General features: G+C 39.2%; 1 protein-coding gene across 1 annotated transcript in view; it reads left to right on the plus strand.

Annotated features, from left to right (window-relative positions):
* LOC127626971 (serine/threonine-protein kinase WNK4-like) overlaps positions 1 to 12,120 on the plus strand; it is a 76,934-nt gene that overhangs the window by 33,596 nt on the left and 31,218 nt on the right. Inside the window, exons 3-6 of the mRNA XM_052103144.1 lie at positions 3,856 to 4,028; positions 4,117 to 4,337; positions 4,665 to 4,822; positions 11,604 to 11,692. Coding sequence (XP_051959104.1) covers positions 3,856 to 4,028; positions 4,117 to 4,337; positions 4,665 to 4,822; positions 11,604 to 11,692 — 641 coding nt within the window. The remainder of the gene's footprint in view (positions 1 to 3,855; positions 4,029 to 4,116; positions 4,338 to 4,664; positions 4,823 to 11,603; positions 11,693 to 12,120) is intronic.

The raw sequence follows: 12,120 nt of genomic DNA on the forward strand, positions 1-12,120 counted from the left end.
TCAAAACACTTCCCTCTTTGGCCACTGGGGGCAGTGCTTTAAATTCAGTAAGCCAGACCAAGTTTAGCTAAAAAAACAACAACAACCTAGTATTTCTGAATTCACTTTGAGATCAGTCTGTACACAAACAAAAAAGTCTTAACACTAGTATCCAATATATTTGTGTTTTATGCAAAATAGTAGTCCTAAATGGGAACATGTAAATGGGAACATGTGTATATTCCCATTTACTCTCACTTTTGTCCCACATACACATAAGCACTACCATATGGCTGATTCCCTTATAAGCTTTTAGGTTCCTTCCTTCAATCAAGATAAGCCTGTAGAAGTTGTTATGTGTCATTTTGTAATTACTACCTTAGTCTGCCTGAGGCTGTCCTCAACTCAAGCTGCTGCAGTTCTTAAGTGCGGTATGATCACACTTTAATTTCTCCTCCAGGATTGCTACAGTTTAAAGCAACCACGTTTAAATAAAGCATTTTTGCCATATTTACGAGTGCAAATCCAATAGATGCCCATTTGAACCCTTTTAGACCCTTTCATAACTGTACCCCTTAGCTAATCACTCAGTAGTGAAATAAATATCTATTTATTTATTTGACTAATATGCTGTTCAATAGAAAGGCTGGGCGTTGCACTGGTTTTACCATGGATCCAGGATATTCTTATGTACAACCTGAAAAATAATAATCAGAATAAACAATTCTTCTGCCAATAATATAGTTCATCACCTTAAATGTTAAGTGTGAAGTGACAGGTATGCGTTCACCTGCATTTTACAAAGGCTTTGAGCAAGGCTTGGGATCTATGCCTTTTTCGTACACCGATAACGGAAAATTTTCCTGATGATTATCGATAAATATCGGGATTATTTTCAGATAGGGTTGAAAACCCTGCTTGTTGCACAATTCCTTTGTCTTTTCAAAAATTTTCTTAACACAACTTTGGTAAAGTGTGAGCGGCAGGGTAAATTAAAGGGGGTTGCATACTGACGTGTCTGACAGACGATATGGCGTGTTCTTAAATTTGAAAAAGTTATCATCTATGAAGGTAGGTACACACTAGGAGTCAAAAAGTAGTTTTCTATTAAATTCGACCCATTTCATATAAACGTTGCCATTTCTAATCGTTCAGTTTGCACATTTACACAAGTTTCATACACTAACATCATCAACGTCTCTTTCTTGAAGTACGAAAACCTTCATAACTTTGGACTGCCATCAGAAGCGCCGCATCAGCTCGTACTGTGTGTGCGATACCTGTTCCTTTTAGGTATTAGGCTTCTAATTTAAATGTCGGTTAATTTTTTTATATCGATGCCTCAAAAATATATCAATTAATTACTTCGTATTTTAGCATCATTTATTTAACGTAATGTCAGGATTGTTTGTAAAGTGCTTGCAATGTAGTGGTCACTGTATGTACTGGTGGTGAACTCTACTTACAACTTGTTAAAGACAATATTTGCATGGAAAATTCCTGTTTCAGGGTTTCATACTTAGGGACAGACTAACTAGGAAAACATCTCTGCTTTTAGAAGGCACTGGAAAGTCAAATGCATGTGTTTATGATATTTGCATCTTGGAAAGAGGTTCTGGTTACCTAAATGGGTTTCCAAATACACTATATATAGTCAGGCTGGTGATTAGACCCTCCCCCCACACCCCCTACTTTTGCGCCTCAATCTGTTTATTTTTAATACACGTATATAATCTTTAAGAGTTACAATGTAGAATGTATTTGAGTTGATAATGACATTAACTGGGGTTAAAATGTTCCTGTTTATATGAACATGGCATAACTTATATAATAAGGCTGGTTATGTAGACCGTAGCTCCTGTTGATTGTGCTCATGCTTTTCATGGCGGAGTTGGAAAAGGCAATCCCATGTTGACTGGAAATGCAGAAGTGGTATGTTGTCACTAAATAGATTAGTGGTCTGTACACTGTATATGTATCATGTGTAAAAATGTGTGTATACAGTGTTTTTGGTCAGGGGACAGAACCTATCTGTAGACAAAGATATTGTGTGAGTGATCATACTAAGGTCCAAAAATTTTCATTATTTTTATAGCCCTTATCGTATGTCAACAAGAGTTTATTGCTCTATTTTATTTCTCCTATTGTATTTTAATGGTACAATGCATTCAACGTATACATTTTATCAGTTCACTGGGAATTGAACCCATGATCTTGGCATTGCTAACACCATGCTCTGCCAGTTGAGCTACAGGAGCACCAACTGGTAGAGACTTAAATGAAACATAGCTACAATATCTATCTGAGAATTTTTCCCCCCTTTGTTTTTGCTTATCTAAAGGCCAATTAAGTAGTATTAAGTTTGTTTTACTAGTTAGGGTGCAATCAATGTTAAATAAAAACTGCTAACCTCAGATTCTTGTTGTGGGCCCTTTAGTGAATCACTGGCATTATTAATTTAAATGTAGAACCATTCTGCTTCAGACCCTCTGTCTTCCCCTTATGTTTTCATCACTAGAGTGTGGTCACTTGAGACATAAACACACACTACTTTTCCCAGAACTCATTGAATGTAGGATTCATGGTGCTTGCATTGGTGTCTCTGAGGAGTTTTCCACCCACCTTACATGGCTGTGAGGCCCTGGCCAGCTAAATCAAGCTTTTCATACCCACTGGAGGACAGAAATGGCCTTGTTACCAAGTAATAGCTTGTCTTTAGCCCAGTTGCTAAAGGCTTTTGAAAATATGCTGCAATTATGCGCCAGAAAGAAGAATTTGATTATGTAATGGTGTCTCGGATAAATGGTGAAGTCCTTGTGGTTACAACAGTCTTGCAGGTTCGAATCTGTTTGAATGGTTTTGAACACTAATTTCAGCCTATTATCTCTCAGAATAAGTAGTGACGTCAATTACTTTAGTAATTATGCTTATTGAAGGAGGATGTACATCATGATAATTTTCAACACTTCAAGGTTTAAAGCTGAAGTGTGTAATTTCTTTGATATTTTCTCCTATCCCAGCATAAAGTGCAGAGACAACTGTAAGCAAGCCCCTAGTACGTTGGTTTCCCCAAAAAGTGTAAACCCCTTTCATCCAGCTCATTTTAGAATGAATTGTAGGATTTATTTTCCACGAACTGCACAAGAGCAGAAATATAGAGTTTTTAATCTGGCTCAGATTAATTAATTGGAAATTATGTAGTATGTTGTCCAGCATCATGAAATGCCAAACCAATGATAACAGGATTAAAATCGTTGCAACCAGAGGTGGAAGTCATCCAAATATGGGCAGAGAGAATCATTAATTCTAATTACATATGGCCACCAGGAATGGTGCAAAGTACATGACACAGACTCAATGATGGCTCAAATGACACAGAATGGAACTGAATAAGATCTCGTTACTCATACCTGCATGCTTTTGAAAGAGAGCACACCTTTAGTCATTGTTGTATTTGCAAGTGTAATTAGTTCTTATGTACAATTATTATGTTTATTTTGTTTGGAGAGGCTTATGGACACTTGGAAAACATTATTTATGTAATGCAATAACTTTTGATTGCTTTGTCATAATTGTACTCATTAACAGTTAACATAGCTGGGAACAAAACAAAAGCAGTTTGTAATTCAACGCTACCTTATTTACACCCTGATATATATAATGTCATATTAGAAAAAGAAAGAAAAATCTTAGAAAAACATTTTTCTTAAAAAAATTTTTTTTTTTAAACTTTTTCTTTAAAATGATACCAAATACTTGTCTATTTTTTTTGTGATTTTTTTTGTTGTTGTAGAGTTAGAAGCCTTTATTGTGGGTATGCCCCTGAATCACCTTCAGAGCTTAAAGGGTTAAATCATTTTTTTTTTTTTCTTTCAGACTCTCAAACTGACCAAAGTGGAGCGGCAGCGCTTCAGCGAGGAGGTTGAAATGCTAAAGGGTCTTCAGCACCCGAACATTGTGCGCTTTTATGACTCCTGGAAGTCCAATGTGAAAGGTCACAAATGTATCCTGCTGGTCACAGAGCTCATGACCTCTGGCACTCTCAAAACGTGAGCTTGTCTTTCATTCAAGCATCTTTTTTTTTTTTTGCTAAGGGGAAAATTATCTTAAACATTTATGTTTCTTGATGCATCATAGGTATTTAAAGCGTTTTAAGGAGATGAAACCAAAACTTCTCCAGAGGTGGAGTCGTCAGATCCTGAAAGGACTTCACTTCCTGCACACACGCACCCCTCCTATCATCCATAGGGACTTGAAGTGCGACAATATCTTCATCACGGGGCCTACAGGAAGTGTGAAGATCGGAGACCTTGGATTGGCTACACTTAAGAGAGCAAGTTTTGCAAAGAGTGTTATAGGTAAGCCAGTACAATCCACAGAACATAATTATCAACACAAGTATTAAATATTATTAAATTATTACATTTTAAATGTCAGTATTTATTTAAAAGTTATCTTTGACCAATGGGGCCTTTCCAAAAAGTTTTGTGGTGGTACTATGGTACTGTGATGGTAATACCAGAGCACTTTGGTATATATCATGGTATTGAATGATTACCATAATCATATACAATACTATTCGAAATTTACTCCTTGGTACTTCAAAGAAAACCATAGTATTACAGTGATACCATAATACTTGTCTCGTAGTGTTATCTAAAGCAAATTCCCTCTGTGTTTAACAGGAACGCCAGAGTTTATGGCTCCAGAAATGTATGAGGAGAAGTACAACGAGGCGGTGGATGTCTATGCGTTTGGCATGTGCATCTTGGAGATGACCACATCCGAGTACCCATACTCTGAGTGCCAAAACGCAGCCCAGATCTATCGCAAAGTTACCAGTGTGAGTTGAAATAGTTCCTTTTTCAGCGTAATCATTCTGTGCACTAAACATTCAATAAACACCACTTTTTCACATTGTATCTCTCAACAAAACCGGCATCTTATGCACTGACCACCTGTATTCTACTTTAACCAGTCACTAAATACGTTGAAATAGCACTGCACCATATGTAAAAGACATTGCTATTCTTTTTAGCAAAAACACGCAGTATTTCTTTGTACACTAGGTTTATTTATTGTAGATTACGCTGATATTCACAAAACTCAACGCAATTGACGTCAATTACTATAACTGCCCACTGGTAAACAGAATGTTGTTTAAAAGAGATTTTTGAGTTTATTGTCTGTTGATCATGGAAGCAGCAATTCATCAAATGATGATCAAAGGGTGGAGAAGAGCGTAATAACCTGCCATACTGTATATCTAGACATGTAGTCAAACGCACTTTTGGCACTTCAAAGTGCAGATTCAAGAGCCTGGATTACAGTGGTGGAGTGATACTATACAATCCCAGTAAAGTCTGCAGCATCCTCCACAACCTAGCACTCAAAACCAACCGCCAGATCTGGAATTGTGGCGTGCAAATTGGGTTCAGAACAAACAATTTTGTCTGTGTTTGTGCCGTTACCTGATTTTCATCATTTCTTTAGTGAATCGGGTGCTAAAACAATGCACACATTGTGTGCAAATAAACAACGCTATCAGCGGCGCAACATATTTTTGGTTAATTCCTACCATATTAGTTATGTTTCCACATGTGTTGCATATTGCATTGCAAAGTATATTTTTCATAAGCAGTCTATATTTTTCTAGATGTCCCAGTGTAATCCCCAGTGTAATTCTGAGATCAGACCCTTAACCTAGCATGCAAAATGCAGTAAACATCCTCTTTCTATTCCTTTCTTTCAATGTCTTCCTGCATGTCCTCATTTCCTCTCATTTCCTTAAGAGCTTTCTGTGAATCTTCTTTGAGTAGAGGTTTAAGACTAGTGGCTTGGGTTTGAATAGAGTTTACGGCACAGTTTGGAAAATCCCTTGACTTGTTTGTATCCTGTTTTTATAAGACCACCGCAGGGCTTGTCCCACACTGTATAAATTAAGAATGGCCCCCACTGGTCAGATTTGTACACAGAAAGGTTAACTGTCTTTAATTAAACAACTTGTTTAGGAATACAGTATATTCACTTAGCTACCCCTTATTGCATTTGGAAAGCTTTACCTCTAATTTACATCAACATGTACCTTAGGCATGTCTCAGACTGATCTTCTTTAACTGAAACCCATACATTGGATAAAAACCTGTCCTGCACCCAAAATTACATTTTGAAGATAGGATCTTTACAAACTTAAATGGAAGAGGCTTTCTAGTTATATCAGCCTTATTGCTGAAGGGATGTAGATTTTCAATTATCTTTTCACAAACTCAAGGCTCACCACCAGAGGACTCCCTTGCCCGAATACTAGTAGCATTCCGAACTACAGTTCCCAGCATGCCTACCTGGACTGATTATGCTCACACCTGTTCCCTATTCCAAGGACTGTTTAAGCACTAGGCATTCTAGGCTCAGTGTGAAGTCTTGTTTTGCCACAGCTAACATTTCTGAGCATTTATACTATTAATATTGACTGCCTGTGTTGTGGCCAACCACCACAAGCACCCCAGCCTAGTCCGGTAAATAACCCTCCCTCTTCGAACATCTTCACTGCCAACCCGCGACTTGCTTTTCCGGAAACGTTTGATGGAACATCATCTAAGTGCAAAGGATTATTGATGCAGTGTTCAATGTTTGTGAAACAACAACCCACCCTATATCCCTCTGATGACAGTCGCATCTCTTTTGTTTGCTCCTTACTAACTGGAAGGGCTCTGGATTGGGCAACCATAATATGGTCTAATGAGGGGTCGAGGTTCACCACTTTCGATAATTTTCTCCAGCATTTCCAAGAAGTGTTCGAGCATCCCGAGGGAGAAAAAACGCTGGTGAGCTGTTACTCTCTCTCTGACAGGGGAAAGACACCACTGCCGAGTATGCGTTTTCAATCCGCACTCTCGCCGCTCAGACTGTGTGGGTAGAGGACACACTTAAATTACTTTTTTGAAGGGGACTCAATCTGATAAAAAAAGGGATAACCCTGGACCAGTTTACTGACCGTGCCATTCACCTAGATAATCTCATCTGTTCGTGGATACCAGTCAGCTTCCCAACTCTTACACCGCAAACCACTCAACCTACCTCAACCTACCCTCTGAGTATGATGACCTCGTCGAAGCCTCGTCCCTCTTCATTGTCCCGATGACTGTGCCATTGAACTGTTGCCTGGCACTACACCGCAATGACTGAGAATTTTTCCTTTGTCAGAACCTGCAGCTGAAGCTATGAAAAATTGCATTGAGAAGGAACTGTCAAAGGATTTCATCCAACCATCCAACTCACCCGGGTGGCTGGGTCCTTTTTTGTGGGCAAGAATGATGGCAGGCTCTGCCCTTGCATCGATTACCATGCTCTCAATGACATAACGGTAACGTTTTGTTATACATTACCACTGGTTAAAGCAGCACTTGATCAGCAAGGTACTTCACCAAGCTCGACCTTCGCAGAGCATATAATCTCATACGCATCCGGAAGGGGGACAAATGGAAAACAGTTTCTCCACCAGTTGTGGACACTACGAATATCTGGTCATGCCCTTCGGATTGGCTAATAGTCCTTCAGTGTTCCAGTCATTCATAAATTATGTGTTCAGAGATATGTTGAACTGGTGGGTAATTGTATACATTGACAATAGTGTCATTTATTCGAACTCCCTGGAAGAACACATCACACATGTTAGAGCAGTCCTTCAACGTCTAATCCACCACCAACTCTACGTGAAAGGTGAAAAATGTGAATTTCATCAGACCTCTGTGTCATTCCTAGGCTACATCATCAGCTCAGAAGGGTTTGCCATGGACGACAGCAAGGTATGAGCAGTATTAAACTGGCCTCAACCCACATCCGTGAAAGAGTTGCAATGCTTCCTGGGGTTTGCCAACTTCTACAGGTGGTTTATCAGGAATTTCAGTACATTCGCCGCTCCACTGACATCTGTGTTAAAGGGAGGGGGCACCAGACTTTGCTGGTCTACAACAGCCCTCCAGGCCTTCAAGAACTTAAAGTCCCATTTCACCTCCACCCCCATCCTAACCCCAATACCCCATTCGAAGTTGAAGCAGACGCCTCTAACACGGGAATCAGAGCCAAATTTTCACAACGACATATGCCTCCGAAACTGTATACTTGTGCTTATTACTCTCGAAAACTATCTCCTGCAGAACTACAATGTGGGCAACCAAGAATTACTGGCAATGAAAGCAGCTTTCGAGGAAAGGCGACATTGGCTGGAGGGGCAAGACATCCTTTTCTCATGCTAACGGACCATCGAAACCTTGAATATTTATGCTCAGCGAAAAGACTCAATACGAGGCAGGCAAGGTGGGCTTTATTCTTTACCCATTTTAATTTCACCATTACATATCATCCTGGTACAAAGAATATCAAAGTTGATGCACTCTCTCGTCATTATGAGTCCGACACCCAGAACCAGACATTGGAACCCATCATTCCCACGTTGTTAATCTTTGCTCCATTCCATTGGGACATCATGACCAAAATCGCCCAAGCTCAGATTCAGGAACCAACTCCCCCTGACTGCCCTCCGGATAAGAACTATATACCACGACTCCTTCTGGAAAAGACCTTACAATGGGTCCATGCTACTACCAGTTCGGACACCCAGGTATCGCAGCCACACTTCAACTGCTTCGGAACCGTTTCTGCTGGAACACGATGCAGGCTAAGACCATCTCATACATCAACAACTGTCCCACCTGTGCAGTAAACAAATCCTCCAAGCAACCTCCCGCAGGACTCCTCCAACCACTGCCTATTCCCCATTGTCCTTGGTCTCATATCACCATCGATTTTATCACAGATCTCCCTGTCTCAATCATTCTAACTGTTATTGATCGGTTCTCAAAAGCATGTCAACTAATTCCTCTGCCCAAGCTGTCCACAGCCTTTGATACTGCAGAACATGTTCTGCATCAGGTGATTTGCTTCTACGGACTACCTGATGACATTGTCTCCGACAGGTTTCCACAGTTTACATCTCGGGTCTGGAAGGCATTCTTTCAACAACTCAACATGAACATCAGCCTCTCTTCAGGATACCATCCGCAATCAAACGGTCAAACCGAAATCTTAAACCAGGAGATCATGCTCTCTTAGAATGTATTTTCACCAGAACCAAGCTGACTGGAGCTGGTATCTGCTTTGGGCAGTGTATGCTCCAATTTCCCTACAAAAATCATCCACGGGCATGACCCCTTTTCAGTGTGTGCTGGGATTTCAACCCCCCCCCCTCCCCCCGTTACCCTGGTCTGGAGAACACACAGAGCTACTGGCTATCAACGACTGGCTACGGCGGAGTGAAGAAGTGTGGGACAAAACTCATGTCCATCTCCAAAGGGCAGTTAGGAGACGGAAGGAACAGGCTGATCGACATCGACGCCCCAGTCCCAATTACCCACCAGGTCAATGGGTTTAGCTCTCCACATGTGACTTACGCCTCCGTCTGCCATGCAAGAAACTCAGCCCCAGGTATGTGGGACCTTTAAAAATTCTGAGACAGATCACTCCGGTATCATATCGCCTTCAACTACCCTCTAGTTATCGCATTTCTCCCTCCTTTCTTGTTTCTCTGCTCAAACCCGCTGGTGGCTCAAGGGAGGAGGAGGAAAACAATGGTCAGAATAACCCGCCCATAATCGTGGATGGCGAGGAGGCTTATCAGGTCCGAGAACTCCTAGACTCCAGACATCGGGAGTGGTATGGCTCGGATGAGCGGTCCTGGGTCAAGGCAGATGACTTGACCCCACACTCAGCACTGAATTCCATAGGACTCATCAAGAAATACCTGCTCTTCAACCCCATGAAAGACCCCGCCGTCGAGTACATCCTCATGTCAGGAGCCGCTAGCGGGGGTGGTGCTTTGTCACAAACTCAAGGACTTCTCCTTCTGTGTTTGACTCCTGCCTGTTTACCTGTCATTCTGATTCTCTGCTGCCTGCCTTTTGATCACATCTGATTGGTCTGGATTTAGACTTTGATTGTTTGCTGCCTGCCCTGATCCTTGCCTGTTTATGACCATGTCTTTCATCTGTCTACACTGTTCTGTTGTTGGAGATATAACCCTGCCTTTCTGTTTATGATTTGCACCTCTTCTAATCAAACCGCACATGGATCTTAATCCCAGTTCTTTGGAGTCTGTGTTTCAGATCACCTATAATAGTTTCAATCAAATTGTGTGTAATAAGTGCTATTTTGTAGACAGAAATTCACTATGACCTTATAAATGCATGAATGAAAAAGAGGCAATTTTCAGGGGATTGTGGCATGTTGTGCAATACCATATACATTAATATAAAATCCAACACATACGTACTACAGTATATGTGGATGACGGCAATAGTTTTCATTTAAATGTTTTTAATTTACTGGTTTTTGACTGAACGAAACAGAGTCTACAGTGAAAATGGTGCCGAGTGTTAATAACAAAGCCAAGCACCTCACCCAAGTGTAAACGTGTTGGGCAGTCATCTAAGAGTCCAGTGTTTCACCGAACTCAATTTTTAATGCAACTCATGCTCCACAAACACTACACGAGACTACATGGAAAGTGTCAAGGGGAATGACCTAGTCCTGCTGTACTTCAGCCCATGCTGTTATTCACTGAAATCCTTGTGTAGGGTGCACTGGTTGTTTAGATCAGCTTTACTATCAGATATAATTAATAATTAATGTTTATTAATTATTAATTAATAATTCAATTAAATAATATAATTTAATTCGTTAAATTCTATCCTCGGGGCACCACTCTTTGACAAGAGAAAAATGATAGTAAGTGACTGATCAAGTCTCATAAAATTCTACCCTGAAGATTGAGTATTTTGATTGATAATCAAAATAATCAAAAAGGAAAGAAGCTAGTCGAATTATTGCCATACAAATCCAACAGTAATCTGGTTACAGCTGGCTTCTAACAACAACAATTTAACAATACTGAAGTAATACAGGAGTTCTTGACGTGGCAGAGGCTGGCTTCAACACAATATTCAAACAAACAACCAGGAGTACTTATTATAATATAACAAGATTTATTATAATCAAACAGCAATGAACACTGCCAATACTAGATGAAAATAACACAAAAACATAAAGTGGAAATCCTAACTAAATGGTGGAGCTATATGCTAGTGTATGTGTCACTTACTATCATTTTTCTCTTGTCAAAGAGTGGTGCCCCGAGGATAGAATTTAACTAATTAAATTAGATTATTACGTTTAATTATTAATTAATAATTAATAAACATTAATTATTAATTATATCTGATAGTAAAACTGATCTAAACAACCAGTGCACCCTACACTAGTATTCACAGCGTAATTTCTCATTATTTAAATATTTGTATAGCTTTACAGTAACAATGTAATATAGTCAGAGCTACAAAATCAGATATAACAGAGAACAAGCATGTAATTTTTTTGTTTTGAAACATACAGTAGGAGCCTAGTTCTATTGTAAATTACGTTGATTAAATAATCTGGAAGGGAATTATTTAATTTACATTGGAATATAATATCCATGAATTGCATTAATTAAACTTATTGAGGAATACTGTGTGATATATAGATTTTTTTTCTTCAACTTTTGACATTTGTTTCCATTTTCCTGTTCTCAGGGTATAAAGCCAGACAGTTTCTACAAGGTGAAAGTTCCCGAGTTAAAGGAAATCATTGAAGGCTGCATCCGCATGAACAAAGATGAAAGGTATCTTTTTTAGTCCAGCTCAATTTATTTTCTCTATTATAATTGATTGTGATACTTTAAATACATTCTGTGATCCTGATCTGGTACAGAAGTTATGCTTAAATACCGGGTTCCTGCTGTCATGGGAAATAGAAAAATCACGGAATATAAATGTTGTGTTTTCTAAGCCTGGAAAAGTAATGGAATGTACAAAAATCTTAAAATTAATCAGTAACACTTTACAAAAATGTTCCATTCATAAACATTAGATAATTCATTAGGTATCATGAACTAACAATGAACAATATATATATTGTTTACAGGATTTATTAATCTTTTTGAATGTTAGTTATTAAACATTTTATTAACTAATGTTAAGACATACAACTTTCAGTTTTAAAAATTAATAACTGTATGTTGAAATTAACATTAACTAAGATAAATAAATG

This window comes from Xyrauchen texanus, chromosome 33 (genome assembly GCF_025860055.1).
Source record: "Xyrauchen texanus isolate HMW12.3.18 chromosome 33, RBS_HiC_50CHRs, whole genome shotgun sequence".
NCBI lineage: Eukaryota > Metazoa > Chordata > Actinopteri > Cypriniformes > Catostomidae > Xyrauchen > Xyrauchen texanus.